We start from the raw sequence: 18,764 nt of genomic DNA, 5'->3' as shown, positions 1-18,764 counted from the left end.
AGGTGTGTCTAAAAAAGGCTGAATATGTATTCTTATTTGCTTTGCTGCATGTTGTATGGTTTAAATATAGAGTCCGGTTAATTTTGGGACACACTTTGAGTGTAGAACTGTATTTTGTTTTGATAATATATACTTAGTTATTGGTTAAAAGCGATATCAGTTGATATAGTTATATCTTTTAAGAACAATCGGTTAATAAAATTACACTTAATAATTATTCGCAGACATGTCTGGGGGTATATAACATGCCGTGGGTGCTTGATGGTCAGCTCAGTTTTCGTTGCGATGTCTTCCGCGTCATTTCGTATAGTAAAACTTTTATTGCTGCTCGTTAGCAGTGTCTTCGCGGTCAGTGATGTCGATTGGTGGGAGTCGGCTACGCTCTATCAAATCTATCCACGCTCGTTTATGGATAGTAATGGTGACGGCGTGGGCGATTTGAATGGCATTACGTCACGGCTGCCTTTCCTCAAGGAAATAGGCGTGACCGCCACTTGGCTGTCGCCTATCTTCGAGTCACCGATGGCCGATATGGGTTACGATGTCACCAATTTCACGAAAATTGAGCCACTCTTCGGCACGATGGAAGACTTTGATGCCATGGTGGCGAAAGCGCATGAGTTAGGCTTGAAGATCATTCTAGATTTTGTGCCAAATCATTCTAGTGATGAGTGCGAATGGTTTCAAAAGTCTATCAGACGTGAAGATGGTTACGATGACTTCTATACATGGGGCGACGCTAAGATAGATCCACAAACGGGTGAACGTATGCCACCAAGCAATTGGGTGAGTAAATTGCTGTAAATATTGCTCGAATCATTTAGTAAAGTGAGCATTACGTTCGCACAGCGTTCGCTATTCGAAGGTGAGGGATGGACTTGGAACGAGCAGCGCCAACAATACTATTTTCACCACTTTCTGGCTAAACAACCGGATTTTAATCTCAGAAGTCCAATGGTTCGCCGACATTTAATCGAGGTTATGGAGTTTTGGCTGGATCGCGGTGTGGACGCTTTTCGAATCGATGCGGTGCCACACTTCTTTGAAAAGCGCTTTGAGAATGGCACATACCCGGACGAGGAAGTTAGTGGCCTAACCAACGACACAACTAGTTTCTTATACTACACACACAAGTACACTATGAATCAGCCTGAGAATGCGGAGATATTGTATGAATGGCGTGAATTTTTAGACGAGTACCAACGGCAACATGGCGGCGACACACGGTGAGACTTCTTCAAATAATGCGTTAATGAATGATAGATTTTAACCAAAAGTTTTCTCTACCCCACAGCGCTATGGTGGCAGAAGCTTATGCAACTGTCGACATTTTAAGCGACTATATCAACAATGGCACCCACGTCGGTACTCAACTGCCCATGAATTTCAACTTTATTCAATTGGGAGACACTACGACAGCGAAAGATGTTGAAAAACTTGCTGACAATTGGATGAATGTCATGTGGACCAAGCATAAAGTAGCCAACTGGGTTGTCGGCAATCATGACAACGGCCGGCCGGCGACGCGCATAGGGGAACAACGCGCCGATATGATGACGATTATAGCACACGCCATGCCTGGCACATCCGTTACTTACTATGTGAGTGTTGTGGTTTACAATTGAAAATTTCAAAAATTAAAAAAAAAAAATTTTAAAATTTCCATTCCCGGAATTTAGGGTGATGAAATCGGCATGACCGACTATGAAGCTGAATGCACATGGGACAGTTGCGACTTCCGTGACCCCGAGCGGACACCAATGCAGTGGGATTCTACGACAAATGCCGGTTTCAGCAAAGGCAACTCAACTTGGTTGCCCATCAATTCAAATTATAAGACGCTCAATGTACAGCGACAGCGAGGTGTTGCACGTAGCACATTGAATATATACAAGGCCATGACGGCGCTTAAGAAAACGGTTGCTTTCAAATCGTTCAAGGAGGAGGGCGCTTTCGCGTATGAGGCTTTGACAGAGCAAGTCTTTCAAATTATCAGGTTGGTTGCGATCAGTAATATTTGACAAGCTTCTTTGTGTATGATATATTGCACTCTATCTTCCAGAACTGCTCCAAATATTGAGGAGTATCGTGTACTTGCCAACTTCGGCGGTCAGATCGAGTATTTAGATGGTTTGACGAACAAAACTATGGAGTATGTCATACTTAACTCTTACTCGCCGCACAGATACGGGTACTTTTGTACGACATTTGTATGAAGAGCGCTTATTTATAACTTTCTCTTGTATTTCAGTGATAAAGTGGATTTGAGCAAACGAATTTACCTAATGCCCTATGAAGCAGTGGTTCTGCGTTGGGTCGCCTGAAGTATTTATAAGAATTAATTTAATTTCAACAAAGCCTCAAAAGTTTACAACACTATAATTTGTAAATTATTTTCTAAAATAAATTGATCAATCCTATCTCCCACGTTTTCATTTGCGCACCTCTGCTTGATACAGAGATATTTTCTATTTTTAGGGGACATTTCTTCGCCAGACTAATGCTTTGTGATTGATTGTGCTTCAACATATTTATTTATTGATATGCAAAGGTTAGAGAGGAAAAAGTACAAATGAATAAATAAAAATTGCATAATAAAACCTTTGCTTGTGTGTGGGCGTGTCAACGTGTATTTCATTTCATGTCAATATAATTCTATTTCCAATTTTAGCATGCGCCCACGTAATCAAGGTTGATTCATTAGCATTTATGTATTTATGTCTATATAAAAATATTGTGGTATGCGTATTTTGTATCCAGCGATTTCAGTGTTTATGTATATCTGTTTGAGGAATTTGAAAAACTCTACGCACATAAAAATTACAAATTAGCCAATTCAACTTCCACTCTCGCAGAATAACCGGCTGTCACTCATCCCCAATCCATTCTCACACACTTGTCCCGCACATGTGTAAACATGTTGCACAGAAGTGCGTAAATGCTTGACTTTGACATATGCACGAAACAGCAGAACATCGCTTTGACATCGGGTGCCTACACGCTGACGAATTTGTTTTTCGGCGCTAAGCAAAAAAGCAAGAAAGTTGGCTGAGTCACATTTTCATGAAAGGCGTAGAATATTAATATGACGAAATGTCGACAGCAAATGGGAAATGGAAACTCGGCAGCGTGCAGATGTGACAATAAAATTGAGGCAAATGATGGGCCATACGCCAGTGCTGCTGTTCAACGATGGCTGAATGCGCAGGCTGTTGGCAATTCAAGTGCCCGTAGCACAACATTTAGGCGTTTTAAGGGCAATTTGCACAAGGTAAGCGCCCTGAAGCCTACCTAAGAACCTAAAATATTAACACAGCTCCACTTAAAAATTGTATTTGTATACATATCAACGAAGCCCACACATGAGGTCGTAAATATTCTTGGCAGTATGTCTATAATTTCATACTTTCAAAAGTTGTTTCGCATGAGAAACAAAATGATAGAAAATAATGACATTTTTCCACTCACTACAAGCAGCAATGTGCGACCCCATTTCTTATCACCCAAGGCGTAAGTAATAAGCCATTGTGCCACATGGCGTATGAGTAACATAAAGGCGCGCTACAAATAGAGCGTTTCTGAAAGCCCTTACGCCATTAAGCCGCAAGTATATTACGCACATAGCGTTTTATATAGGCGCGCATAGCACTGATTAATTAACTACCGTTGGTTGGCGGAAAAACTGCTTGATTGCGAAAATATTTTCTGACAGAAAGAGCTGGTGTAAATGTTTGATTTGGAATCAACACAAAGTTCGATAATTTTTATTAATTTTTTTAAGTGCAGGTAATAGTATATATACATATAATTTATAATGTTTAAATTGTGTCCACTTGCTGTGGGATATTGCTTTTAACTCTACCCGTTCAAGCAACCGATAATGGATTTCTAACTTTTATCAATTTTTGCTGTAAACTTCCTCACTTCGCGTGACTTTGCAATATTTTTATGCATGCTTATCAATTTTTACTTACATAAGAATTCGTGTTTATTTATTTTCGATAGATGCCAAAAAATAAAACAAATGTCTTTATAATTTAGCAATATTGCTTACGAAAATTTTTATTTAAGGAATTAAGCGACAAAGCTTCTGAATAATGACAAAGTCCCAAAAACTTTACTCATATATATTTTCCAATTAACTTTTTTGAATCTCAATAAAAATAAATTACTATACCCGCAAAAGTATTTCTACTTTGTATGTAATAAAACTAAATAATGAAACCAAATATTTACAAATTTCTGTAAAATATTAGTGAATTTTCTGAAGCAAGCTGACTTTTATTATTTTATACATTTTGCGTTAAAATGAACATTTTGGAAAAATATTACTTAATTCTATGAACATATGCATGCTTTACAATTCTGAATTCTATGAAGGAATCTGAATGATTTTAGTGGAAATTGTAAAACAAAGCCAACAGCACAAAGACTTTCTATGTTTTGTGCCATAGCTTCGCAGTGAAATGATATACATACGTGCATGCATTTAATAAGAATTTCTTTACTATTCAAAACAACATATATTGTTACTTTAAGGATTATATAAAAAAATTAAGAAATTATTCCACAGTTGAAAATACTGAAATTAAAGGATAGACCCTTGCAGCAGCTTTTGCAAATGATAAAAAATGAAGGAAATTCAAAGTAGGTCGAAAGCTATGATAGGCGAAAGGTAAAATCGCAAACATTAAGCGAAAAATAATTTACGTGCGGTATGTGGCCGGATAAAGGTTGGATAAGGGGCTTGGTTGGACTTTCGTGGGTTAAAAATGGACTTTCAAGATTTTCAGCAAAACTAAGAGTCCTATGGAAAAAAGTTGTATGGCAATGTTATTGGTAATCAAATTATCTATAACGTTTGTTTGCAAAATTTTTTCAAATAACCTCAAATGCTTGCATTTTTTTTTAATTTTTTTACAAATTTTTTTTTTTTTAAATTTTTTTAAATTTTTCTTTACGAAATTTGATTTAAACTTACTTTTTCTCTCCAAATATATAGTTTTTTTTTGTAATATGAAAATATTTATTTTTAACTTTTTATTGACTAATATGGGAGAAAGACCATAATTTAAAGTCAAACCAAAATTGCAGATGTTTTAAATGTGAGTAGGCGTTATAACCGCCTTAATCTGTTTTTTCTGATGGTATAAAAATATATATGTTAGTCGAAAAAGTCTTTTCGTATTTTGTCAATAGATGTCGTTGCAGTCGTATATCCCCAGCGCTATCAATCACATTGTGGCATACCATATAGTGTTGGAAAGATGAGACTTCAAGCTTCATTTCACCAAAAAAAAAATGAAATTTGGGGAAGTTAAAAAAAGTTACAGCTATTCAAAATTTAGAAAAATAGTGAAAAAATTCGCTATATTTCGAAATTTTTGCATAAAAAATGGAAGAATGCCACGCAAGCCACCAATGCAATTTGTGAAGTTTCGGAGACGATGCTGTATCAGTTCGTGTAGCACAACAATGGTTCGCTCGCTTCCGTTATGGTAATTTCGAAATTTCGACTTACACTGATGAAATAATGGCTCTAGCGGAAAATTGGTAAAAAGTGTGCGACCATAGTGGTACATATTTGTTTATTTATTGTTATAAATTAAAAAAAAACATAAGTGGAAGTTTTATTAAAAATACGAAAATACTTTTTCGACTACCCAATCTTTTTATCTTTTACAATTTTTTTTCGTTCACGAAATGTGATCTAAGCTTAAGTTGTTACCAAACATATTGTTTCTTTATTTGTTATTATTGAGTTATTATCTGAAAAACTCGCAAATTTTAAGTCAAAAAATCTCAAGCAAAATTTCGGATTTTTTTTTTGTAAATGCAGCCTTATAATTATTAAAAATCTCTGCTTTCTGGTGGTGCTAAAATATATATGTATACCAATTTATATTGTGTTTTTCGAAAATTGTTTTCCTTAATGTTTGTTATTTTATTTCTTATTTCCCATGGATTCAACGCGCCATTTTTTAAAGAAGTTTTCTACCCTGGCCTATGGATATATTTATGGCAAATTATTTTTAAAATATTTAAATCCGAAATTGTATTTCATTTATGAAATTTGTTATTTTGTTTATTGTTTTTTTATTTTACAACAAAAGCATACAATACACTTCCTTTCATATCACAAAGACTCAAAGGGTCCCATCGACAGCTTAGAACACACCAATTTCGCTCAAAAATACGCTACTTAACAGCAAACATTATCGATTGGCTGCGTGACCGACTACAATAAGGTTCGCTGAATTTTAGCATAACTCAACGTTGAATTTTCCGTTGCGTAAACGCGCACGAAATGAATTTATTGAAAGCATAAAACGCAATGAACAACTATAAATACTTTTTGTTGTATTTAATCGGCGGTGCGACAATTTAATTGCTGCTAAATGCTGGTAAACGCCTGTAAGGCCGCAAATCGAGAGAAGGGCTTGAGCAAGTAAATAAGTAAGTAACTTGCGGCTTATGAGTGTGTACACATGCAAGTGGCACAGTCCTGAAGGCCAATTCAGCAACAATAACAATAATGAGATGATATTAAGCAACATTAAAGGCACTTTCAAAAGTCAAGCACTGTGCCCCATTGAAGTGGCCACTTTAAGTTTTCCTGCAATTGTTGTGTGAAAAAAGGCAGAGCAGTTCAGCCACGCACAAACAACATCTATATGCTGCTTATCCGCACAAAAGTTCTTGTTCAGTTGTGTTTGCATTGTTGTTGGTTGTAAAATAAGCAAATGTGCAAATATTGCTGAATTACATGCAATGAAACCACAAGTAGCTTTCGCTGCGCCGACGAGTGGTGAAAGGTTTGTGGCCGGCAGAGCACGTAATATGTTAGCAAAACATATACACGTTTATTATATGCACACACGCACACGTATACGCTGTATACGCATGTGTGGGTAAGTGAGTGCTTGCACGTACGCTTGTGCTCTTGTGAAAACAAGTGTTCGCCTACACCTAAAAACATGCCCATACTAATTGAATATTTACACACTTGGTCGTCGGTAAACACCAGAAAACAAAACAGGAAACAAAAAACACAAAAAAAAACGTCATAACGTCAGATAAAAGGTAGCGCTGTGTGGCATGAGTGGAAGGCTTGTGAGCCAAGCGGCAGGAAATTTACGTATACGATTTAACATAAGTTAATTTTTGTCAGTTTTTCCTTTGCTGTTTTGCTTACGGCCCACTCCACAGCGCTTGGGCACACACATGCACTCCCCTTTTGCACCGCGTACACTCGCGTGAGGAAGAGCAGTACTTGGAAATGCCTTTCACTTTCGCTTTCCTTTCAGCCACACGCTGCCGCACCTTAACTCCAACATAACTGTTTGTTGCCTGCGTTTTGTGTGTTGTTTTTGTTTCATCATTGTTTACTTGAGGCAGCCGTGCTCTAGTTCGCTTAGTCGGCGCTTTGTGTGCCTATTTGTTTTATCGCCTGCTGTAACCTGGCTACGCTTTTGCTTGTCTGCTTCCTTGAAATGTCTTCGCTTTTGTTGCTGTTATTGTTGTTTGTTTGTGCGCCTTGCATATGGCCTGTCTGGATGTGTGGGTGCGTTTGGGTTTTAGCGCACACGCCTCATATTCGTGAGCCTTTGGCGTCGCTGACTTTTCTGGTTGTCGACCAAAGCAAGCACTCATTGTGGCTAGCTTTATATATAAAGTTTTACAAGCAGAAAGTGAAATTGGTTGGCGTGAAGTCTTACTGTCTTATGATCTTTCATATAATGTGAATATTACTCGAAGCACCATTACTAATTTTTTTGGAAGCCTACTGGTGGAAACAAAGGTTTTCTTATTGTCACTTGATTGAGATCGTAATAATGCCTTTCTCTCGCTGTCTGGCAATAATCAGCATTAATTTGTCTTAAATTTTTTCTTATCACCAAGTCACAAGAAAACTCTGTTATCTTCATATGTGTATGGATAAGCACTAAGGGCCGCAATAAAATTAACTGCAGTACGAATAAAACAGTAATTTAAAAAAAATCAGCTGAGTCTTTGCAAAGATTGCTTTAATTTCTCTTGCCATTAGGCACAATGCAAGCTGCATATCGTGACAGATAAGATATTACTTCGTTCATTACCTCTAAAGCAGAACCAAAAGAATGCTTTATATCCACTCATACATATGTCTTTAACGATACCAGAATGATTTTATGTTTTAGCCACAAATATGCCAAATATGCGACTATCTTCAGCTTACGCTTACCAAACAAGCAAAGCAATTATCTCAGATGTTCTTAGAACAATAAAAGAAAAAAAATACAACAATTGAAAATTGTACACCAAAATCTTACAAAAAATGCTTCACCAAAGGTAGACTATGCACTTGAGAAAGAGTGACCATAAAAAAAGTTCTCTGCGCCACAAAGCGCCCCATTGCCGTTACGTAATAAAAAGACACCAGCAAAGAAAATATGAGCGTACTCAATCAGAGAAACGGCAATTAATAAGTGAGTCCTCGATGCGCGAGGAAGAAGTCAACGAAAAATAAAATCTGCGCAAAAGTAAATCTGCGGTTGAGAGATGAATGCTGTGCTTTGGCTGCAGTTGACAGCAGCGAGATTAATAGCACGCCAATAACAATGCTACTTTGTTGTAATATCCGTTCGATATGCAATCTCAGTGCTGTCCAATACCAGCTTGCACTCTTGTATTAATTGCTTGCAATTACTCATTTTCGTTTACCCCGTTGCCTCTTAACAAGTTCAGTTTAAGGTATGATGTTGGTTAAATTAAGCGGCTGATGCAATGTATTACACAAAGTACACTAATTTTGAGGTTAAATTGAAAATGCAGGGTTCGATATTTTCTCAGATGTGCAGTAGCCTCATAACTAACTAGGTAACCTTTCAATAGGTTACTTCAATTTTTATGTTTCTGTCAAATATAAGTAATTAATTTGGGTTGTGCATTTGAAAATTTGGCAAATATAAATTTATAAACCAACTTTATATACTAAACCAATATCTTTAATAATTCCTACTCATACACATGCCTGTGAAAATATGTAAATCTATTTCTAAATAGAGGCAGATTAATAAGATTGATTGCTTTACTGGCACCCAGCGGAGGTAAAATACAGTGCGAACCGCAAAACCCTGCTTTTGCAGCATATATGGTAGTTGTTGCTGTCACATGCCAATTCCAATTTCAATTAAACAGTAATGCGCTGAGATGCATAGACCACCTGCCAATTCAAATTTATTTACGCACAGCTAGTTTTGGTTCCATGGAAACCCAATAGTTACCCAATACGTACCCAATAATATACACGGCAAAATATTCAACAATACCTTATTCATGATTAACACTCATAATTTACGCTTAAGTTGCAAGTGCAGTGCAAGGTGCGTCTGAAAAGCACCCTGCTGACTTCCTTTGAAATTATATGCTGGAATTTGTTGGCTTGTGCTATTAAATGGTCACATTTCAAGTAACAATGTGCGTCAATGGTTCTGAGTCAGTGATATTTATTAACTATTTTGTCAATTTGAGTGTGATCTTCTTATAAGTTTCAAAACCCAAATAATTTATTTACTACGTAAAGTAGACTAAAAACTGCTTATGTAATAAAAACAGTCTGAAACAATTCGTATTGCTCTCGTTGCCTCCACTTACCAAAAGCTTTTGAGTTGTTAAAATAAGATAAATTGACCAAATATATATGCCAAGCTTTTTACACGCTCTTTGGTGAAACTGCAAGCTGGCGTTAAAGTATTTTAACTCCATTAAAAATTCTATGTACATATATAAAGTTTAAACAACTTTCATCAGCAGCTTGTTTGTAAAACATGCCACGAGCATATCCTTAATGCATCAAGCGACAAGTTAAAAAATGCACAAGTTTTTATGCAACGTGTAATAACAGCAAATTGTTTGCAGTTGCAATGTCAAACATGAAAGTTCGCTATCGTTGTTGCACAAATATTGTAAATTTTTTAGCCGCCAACACTTTTTCTGCTGTGCTGCTGTTAAATGAGTGCGTGGAAAATCAACTGAAACACCACTTCAATACTTTGCCCGTTTAAAGCGACAGTGAGGTGGATTTGAATGCATGATATGTATGTGAAAGTGAGAAAAAGTATTCGCTGACTTCTTATGTGAACTTTTAGCAAACCAGGTGCTATCACCACAACCACCATAGCACCTGCATGCAAGTACTTTTTGGTTGGTGGTTACAACATGTTGACACAAGAGGTTGTGAACAGGTTTGAAGGCTGCAGCGGTCTCGTATTTCAACTTTCCCGGTAGCAAGTGAAGGATTGTGCAGCAACTCACGGTGGACACATCACTGCGAATGCAACAAAACCACAGTTATTGAGTTAATGCATATTTAATAAAAATTATGAAAAAATTTAATTCACAAATACTTTTGGAAATAATTCGAATAAATGAATCGCTGCTTCATTAAGTTCAACATCCATCTTTTGTTAAACAAATGGCCATAGTTTTCAATAATAATAAATTTATGAATATTAAGCAAGTGTTCTTCAGAGACACCTCTTGTTTTGAATTCATAAATGACGAAATTTATCTTCGAAAACAATATTATCAAGTGCTGTGCTCCTCAATTCTTGCAAAATATTCAATTGTATGAAATCAGAATCACCGCAGCTTTCAAGGCAATAATCAAGTAATTCAATAGAACTCATCACTCAACAGTATTCACAACCCCTCCTTCGTTTTGTCTATCAAATTGAACATATGCTTCGTAATTTTCTGCCAGTCAGTTTCAAAAAGGGAACAGAATTTTTGAACTAATTTTTTTATTCTTCGAAATTCAAGTTAGCGCGCCGCATCTGTCATATAAGCTTGAAAGAAAAATGTTGCATACCATTGAACCAAGAGCAGCTAATAAATTAGATAACGTCTATATGGTATTCCAAAGATTCCGGTAACTTGCATAATATTGGCAAACGATCGATTGGCAATACGAAAGCAATTTCGATTTAGAAGGCCAACTTCAAAGAACTCTCGATAGAATTGTTATGTTCGATTACTAAGAAGAAAAGTCGCTTTTGCCATTTAGTGTAATTGGTTTACGCTAAACAGGGTATATTAGGTTTGCCATGATGTTGCAAGACTCAAATGAAAACGTCGGAGACCCTATAAAATGTTCTTGTATATATAAATGACCAACGCGACGAGCTGAGTCGATTTAGTCAAGTCCGTCTGTCCATCCGTCGGATATGCGTAAATTAGTCTACAGTTTTTGAGATATCGATCTGAAAATTCGCACACGTCTTTTGCTCGGCAAGATGCTGTTCATCCGATCACTATAGCATTCAGCTCTCATACAAATTGAAAGATTGGGATCAGGTACTGGTATGGAAAACTTTTTCACTAGAGGAGATATCTTCAAGAAATTTGGCGTGAGTTATTGCCTAAGATAATGATGCAATCATTGAAGCAACTGTTCAGATCGGACCACTTTAGCATATTGCTGCCGCTCAAACTGCATGATCAGTGTCATGTCCTTGTATGGAAAACGTTTTTATTTGAGGAGATATTTTCTAGATATTTGGTATAGATTTTTGCTTAAGATAAAGGTGTTAGATCCAAAGAAATTGTTGAAATCGGACATCTATAACATATAGCTGCCATACAAACCGAACGAATAAAATCGATTTCTTGAATAGAAACTTTTTTTTATTTGGGAAGGCTATTCTAGCTTCGGTGCAACTGAAGTTGACGTTTTTTCTTCCTTCCCCTTTTTTGTTGCTTATATCTGTATCAATAAACCAAGTATTTCACTATCAGTTCGTTTACTCCTTTCAACAAAAAGCCCTTTCAGTCTCCCTTCCCTTAACGCGCAAATGGATGTCTATGCTCTAATAGACTGTGTGGTTGCATTTCACAAACAAATACGGAATTTCCTTTGAGTAAATAACCGTAAATTTCGCCAAAGGCATTGCAGGCGTAGACAAGATAGTTAAGGTGTAGTAACTGTTAAGGACGCATAGGTAGACAGTATGCTTTATGAAAACTGAAGCTTTTGCGCAAATTTACACTAATTTTGAGTTCAAATTAAATTGCAGTATTTGATATTTTCTCAGATGTGCAGTAGTCTCATAACTAACTGGGTAAACTTTCAACAGGTTACTTAAATTTAAATTTCACGTTTAATAAGGGCTGCGGGCGGTTAAGGTTTAGTGTACAATTATTTGATTATTTACTATTTTTTCGAGTAATTTACTAAGCTATAATAAATTTCATTAGGCACACTTTTACCATAAGTAAAGCATAAATGAGGATACACATTTATTTACACGCATTAAAGCAGGAATGAAAAGTTTTTTGGTCTGCGCCACAATTGCACTCTTTTCTAGATTTTTCCTAAAACGACCGCACCTCAAAAGTATGCAAACAAAATAATGAAATGCGCATATCGCCGCCAAAAAGTATGCTTGTCGCATGCAATATAAATTATGGTATTGCGTTGAGCCTCACATTCACTTTCGTTTCGACTTACACAGCACAGTGGGAGAGCTTAAATATGAGTTATGTTGACAAAAGTCATTGTGTTTTTGTTATTGTTGGAATGTGCGTGGAATGTTGTTTTTGGTGTCAGTGTGGCACAAAGAAATGTCTATTATCTGCCGGTGGGGTTGTCACTAGTCTAGCCATAGGACAGCAAATATTTGATGTATATTTTTAGGCGCGCCGCCAAGAATGCTGGTAGGGGTTGTTTTGTTTGGTTTCTATGTGAAACTTCGTTGCATATGTAGGCGTATTGTCATGGCAGGAATTCGGGCTCACACTAAATTTGGGTTGGTTATAGGCCGTGTTAGAGGTTGCAGTACTTTTATTTACACAATAACAGCTATGCTCACATACTCTCTCAGTTTTGGCTGAAATATTTTCCTAAAACAATATGTAGGAATGCCAACTGGGAAGCAGCACATTTGTTTTGTAATAACAATAACTGAATCGATCAGACTAACATTTGTAATAAGCACGAATTCTACTTTGCTGTCGAGTTAGTTTGAACTTGCGGTGTTTTGTTAATCGATTATATTTATTATGTAATGCTATTGAACAAGCATCAGGCATTTGATATTTTCTAATTCGCACTTTGTTGTACTGTAAGTGCTGTACATACATATGTACATATGTATGTATGTATGGCGTTAGGCAGTTGCTGGCATGCATTGACAACAAAACAAGTAAAATTGATTGAATTTACATTACTTTGACAACATCGCAATGACATTGATGATTCCTGTTCAGATATGAACTGTCACTGACACATGTCAGCAGTCGAGTGCGTACAAATGCTAACTGCAGCAGAGAAATTTAAATTAATGTATACTTGTGGCCTTTTGACAGGTAATATGAAAAATTGTATTTTGAAATTCATGTTTTACCAGTAATAATGACATGCATAAATTTGTAAATGTTTAGCACACACAGGCAAGTCTCTTAATGTTCATGGTTTTCATGTTAGAAGATATGAGAGAGGAAATAAATGTATGACAGTAAAAGCGAAAGACTTTAGAAAACTGGATTTAGAATTAAAAATATTTATATCTTTCCGTTTTCTTTAATTATAAGTACAAGTTTTCTGACATTTCCATTTATTATCTTTACTTTTTTCAGAATTATATTGGGTAGTCGAGAAAGTCTTTTCGTATTTTGTCAATAGATGTCGTTACAGTCATATATCCGAAGTGCTACCAATCACATTGTGTCATGCCATATAATGCTGGAAAGGTGAGGTTTCAAGCTTCATTTAACCAAAAACAAATTAAATTCGGGGAGTTGAAAAAAAGTTACAGCTGTTCAAAAATTAGTGAAAATAATGAAGAAATTCGCTATATTTTGAAATTTTTGTATAAAAAATAGAAGAATGCCACGCAAGCCACCAGTGCAATTTGTGAAGTTTACGGAGACGATGCTTTATCAGTTCGTGTAGCACAACAATGGTGTGCAAGCTTCCGTTCAGGAAATTTCGAAATTTCGATTTTTACTGATAAAAGTTTTACACTGATAAAATAATGTCTCTAGCGGAAAAATGGCAAAAAGTGTTCGACCAAAATGGTACATATTTGTTTATTTATTTATTAGCATAAATATAAAAAAAAGTTTATGTTTGATTAAAAATACGAAAATAATTTTTCGACTACCAAAAATTTATATATTTCTCTGTTTACTTTAACCATAAATACAAATTGCCTGGCATTTCCATATATTATCTTTACTCTTTTCAGAATTATATATCTTGTCACTTCGCTTTAGACTAATCTCAGTCGGACTGCACTGGCATAGTAGACGTCTTTAAGCTAATAAGCAAAATTACTAAGCAACCTCCCTCGCACTTTGTATTAAAACTAAGTTGTTACTTTGCCATTTTCATTATATAAAAATTGCCCTCTTTGCTTATCAAACGACTTTAAGTCAAGTACTGTTGCTGCTACTCAATTCATCGCAATTTCCGCTCAAAGGTTGACAGTGAAGGGAAAATGACAAGACGACAAATGGCTGATGATGCTGATAGAAAAGAAAATTATTGGATGCTATAGATACAGGCGCAAATATATGCTATTAAAAATATGCATTTAGTAATTTTTGCACTCAAAAATGCTAAAAATATAATACACTTTAACATAAATATAAGATATAAATGCATATTTGTGAAATTTATATAATGTAAAAGAATTTTCGAAGTTGTCTATTAAATATTTTATATAGAATTGAATAATCAGTTTAAAATTTGAAATACTTTTACATTAGTAATATGTACAGAAGATCTTTGGGGCTCTTCCAAACTTCTGTAAAAACAGTTTGAAGGCAACCATAAGCTCGTCTTGGCTGAAACCGAAGCCACCTTTGGTGAGTCAAAAGTGAAAATTGCCATGAAATCACCTGGAGGGAACTTTGTTGGAAGACAGTTGATGAGTTATACTATATCCAGCTATAAGTTAATCACACCAAGCAATCGAAGTACGGCAATATGAGGTGGCATGTGCTAGTAAACAGCGCAGTGCAAAGGCGATTGGAATTAAAGCTTTGATCAGTCAATAATTGATAACCGCTGCAACGGTGTATATTTTAACTGAAATTTCAATAGGAATAAGGAAACAGTCCAACATTTTTTCTGAGGATATCCAATTTTGCGCTTAGAGATATGATAAGGCATCATTCTGGTCTCTAATTGCTTATACATTTGGTTCATAAAAAATGCCAAGTAGGTGCTATATAGCTATATTAAGGTCGCAGTTAATAAAAATTACCCCTAAATCTATCAATCAGCCATAACACGATGCATTTTTAAGTGAATTACAAACATTTTGCAGAATATTTTTTTAGTTTCAGAATGTGTTTCCATGAAAATCTGCATACCTTAAACAAAAAACGTGATTTAATAAAAGTGGCTGCACCACAGGCATCTCCGCTGTCAACAGCAGCAGCATTTCAAAAGCTTTAAAAAAATATATATTTCGTAATTGCTAGCTCTTGATTTCGGTATTTCAATATTATTAATATTTGTTGTTGTAACTTCTAACAAAATACACTTTTAATTTATTACCGCGAATTTATTCGCGCAATTTAGCAATTTTCACGCAACTAAAGTGTTTACTTAGTTAAAATCTTTTTTATAAAAAACAACCGTTTGCCATATTTTCTGCATCAACAAAGGCAATTGTAGCTGCGCTGAAAATTCGGCTACGTGGCAGCGCAGATAATTTTTGGAATTTATTGAGCGGAAAAATTTCGTTTGAAAATGAACTAAATGCTTTACTCGAGCAAAAAGTGACCAGAATTTTTTTTTTTGACTGCTAACTGCAACAAAAATTCATTTTAGTTCGTTAGAAAGCAACTGACCAACGCAGGTTTAAATTTGAACTAAAAAAAAAATTAATTAAAAATATTTACTATTCTAATTAATTTTATTAAAGATACGCGCTTGCTTTAATGGCTTTAAAGCATACTGGATTTCCATGTTTTCAAGCTAACCTCATTTCAGCTGGAAAGTGTCTGTACGCGTTTACTTTTATCAGCGTTTCCTTTGACCAACAGGTTGCTTGCCGCTTCGCTGCTAACACACATTTTGGGCTAGCATGTTTGCCGCACATTAATTATCGAATTTTATTGACCAATTTAACTCGTTTTGCTTGCGGTGGCAAAGAGCTAGCCGCGCTACAAGGCTCTAGCGCGCCGGAAACAATAGCGGATGCGGCTGACTGGCCAATGCGCTTCCATCGTAAATTTAACAGCGATGCGGCACACGCACACCTGCACGCACGCATATAAGTGAGGGGAAGAGTTTACTGTAGATGATCGGTGTGCTGGTGGGTTCGATTATAGGCAAAGCCGCATTTGTATCAATAAGCGCCGGCGTGTGGGAGAAAGCAAAAAGTGAAATCAGCTGAAATATAAATAAACAGCACGAAGCTCATGCTTTGGCGAATATAGTCTATTTGTAATAATACAACGTGGGAGTGGGCAGTCCAAGGGATACGCTCACCCACACAGCAAAAAGTAGTGCCGCGTGGGGTGTGTTGTAACACTAATTGCCGCATCCTCTACAATTTGCTTATTGGCCGCCTGGCAGCCACAAGTTACGGCCTTGCGGTGGCATATGCCGCAACTCTAGCATACTGGCCCAACCGAGTTACTAATGTTTAGACAGCTGTGTGGCAGCTTCGTATGTATATAAGCCCTTACAGCAATAAGAATTTATGGCGTAGCAAGGGTGCTGGAGGAAACACAGGAATTGGGTGCGAATTTACGGCAGTAAAATTAATTTCACTTTAGCATTCACAGCTGTTGTTAGACAAGACCGCGGTATGCATGTGTAATTATACTACTTGAAGTGGCGTCGATGGGCAGCGAGTGGGTGTGTTCATGGGCTGGCGCGCTCAAGCTTGCATGTGGTCATATTTCACTGTTCAAGCGGAAGTCTGTACGAAAAAAGTAAAGCTAGCTGTCAGTTACTTAGAATTCAATGCAAGGTGAATGCCCTAAGACGAAAATAGCGTAGAAAATTAGAAAATAGTACACTGCGTTGGAAAAAATTATATATATTAACAAAGGTTATTCACTAACGCGGCGTGTGGTTTAGCTACAAGCTTAACTGGCAATGTAGACAACAAGGGGAGTAATGAAAGGCAGAAAACTTATAAAAACCTTTAACTAAAAGAGAAGCCATTACTCGAAAAGCTTTCTTGTCAGTTTTAACATATGTACATAAACATAACTCACTTTGACAATTGAGTAAATCTTATTTCACCATTAGATAGTGCAAGGCATTTCAATTGAATTTATGCTAATTCAAATCGCGCCGAGCCATTTGTCACATTTATGTGCTGATTTATGTGAAATGCCTTACCACGCTTCGAAAATAGAATTTATCGTCATTTTGCGTGAATGACACGCAGTCTTAACTCATATAAATCAAGCGCATTTCACTTGATATAAGCTTTCTCTCATATTGATAGCCCGCACATAGCGCAGTCACATATGCAAATTTCACTACACGTTACTCATACGCACTGGCATACAGGCACTGCTTTAAATGGAAGGAGTTGCAAATGGAAAAATATGCGATTTTTAAACAAAATCATATGCTCGCAACACAGCAACGCTAAAAGAAAGATACTAGAAGCCAAATAAAGTAACTAGAATTTCTTGAAAAATGCTTCTGCTTGAACCCTGATTAAATCGTTAAACTTGATAAGCATAAAAGCGCTAATCAAGTGTCTGTTATTTTCGTTGCTCGTAACATCCTGTAGAAAGCTTAACATGGCTCGTTGCATAAAATGGAATGACACTTATTTTCGTTATTGAAATAAAATATAAGCCAGCTACGTGATATTTTAACGGCGCATATAAAAGTGGCGTTAATAACCGCATTTAATGGCCGAAAATGCATTAAATTCTTTACAACTACATACAAGTATATGGTTATAAGTAAGCAGTTATGTTTGTCATTTTTGTTGTGCGCTACGATTACCGTTATTGGCAGTGCTGATGAAAATGACGTTGTTAAAGAAAATGCTGGCATTTTTCGCCATTACAAAGATGAGCATAATGTTTATTATAGAAATTTTCTGACATTTGGGCAATTAGAGCTGGTAGTAGATGCAACATCCGCATAAAATATGCTACTAAATATCCATTAATGAAAGCTTGTAAATATCATTATTTCGAAGACGAAACTTTATTATAAATATATTGGAAAGAAATTTGAATGCAAAAGTTTTGTATGGCAGCTATGTGATATAATGGTCTGATCTAAAAAATATGTTCGCAAATTATAGCTACGCCTTAGATAATAAGCCGAGTCAGATTTTTTGTAGATATCTCGTTAAATGTAAACATTTCCATATAAGCATTTTAATCTGATCATGCAATTTGTATGGCAGCTATATGCTATAGGGATCCGATCAAAACCATTTTTTTGGAGCTTACTTTGTTGTCTTTGAAAATATTCCACACAAAATTTCGCGATAATATCTCCTCAAATGGAAAAGTTCTCCTTACAAGTACTTCATACCGATCGCTCAGTTTGTATGGCAGGTATATGCAGTTCAATATCGACAGTTCCAATAACAGAGCAGCTGCTTGGGGAGCAAATGACGTGTGGAAAATTTCAGATCGATAACTCAAAAATGGAGAGACTTCTCGTATATAACTGAGAGACTTCACGTATACCTAGACGGATCGACAGACGAACATAGCTAAATCGACTCAGCTCATCAGGCTGATCATTAATATGTATATATACATATTTTCTAGAGACA

At 36.1% G+C, this 18,764-nt stretch overlaps 2 protein-coding genes across 3 annotated transcripts in view; one reads left to right on the top strand and one right to left on the bottom strand.

Annotated features, from left to right (window-relative positions):
* Positions 1 to 18,764, bottom strand: part of LOC126757529 (metabotropic glutamate receptor 2-like) — a 213,843-nt gene that overhangs the window by 53,244 nt on the left and 141,835 nt on the right. The window lies entirely within an intron of this gene.
* On the top strand, positions 286 to 2,353 carry LOC126757532 (maltase A2-like). The gene is made up of 6 exons (XM_050471515.1): positions 286 to 786; positions 850 to 1,226; positions 1,295 to 1,601; positions 1,680 to 1,996; positions 2,063 to 2,191; positions 2,252 to 2,353. Exons 1-6 carry the CDS (start codon positions 286 to 288, stop codon positions 2,322 to 2,324), a joined length of 1,704 nt encoding a protein of 567 aa, XP_050327472.1. The 3' UTR covers positions 2,325 to 2,353.

Source organism: Bactrocera neohumeralis, chromosome 4 (genome assembly GCF_024586455.1).
Source record: "Bactrocera neohumeralis isolate Rockhampton chromosome 4, APGP_CSIRO_Bneo_wtdbg2-racon-allhic-juicebox.fasta_v2, whole genome shotgun sequence".
NCBI lineage: Eukaryota > Metazoa > Arthropoda > Insecta > Diptera > Tephritidae > Bactrocera > Bactrocera neohumeralis.
The sequence above is the reverse complement of the archived record's forward strand: the minus strand, read 5'-3'. Positions and strand labels throughout refer to the sequence as shown.

Excerpts from the sequence above, each read along its gene's own strand:
- LOC126757532 (XM_050471515.1), top strand. The coding sequence starts at position 286 with ATGTCTTCCGCGTCATTTCGTATAGTAAAACTTTTATTGCTGCTCGTT. Across the intron at positions 1,997-2,062 it reads CAAGTCTTTCAAATTATCAG|AACTGCTCCAAATATTGAGG; the intron begins GTTGGTTGCGAT and ends TCTATCTTCCAG. Across the intron at positions 2,192-2,251 it reads TACTCGCCGCACAGATACGG|TGATAAAGTGGATTTGAGCA; the intron begins GTACTTTTGTAC and ends CTTGTATTTCAG.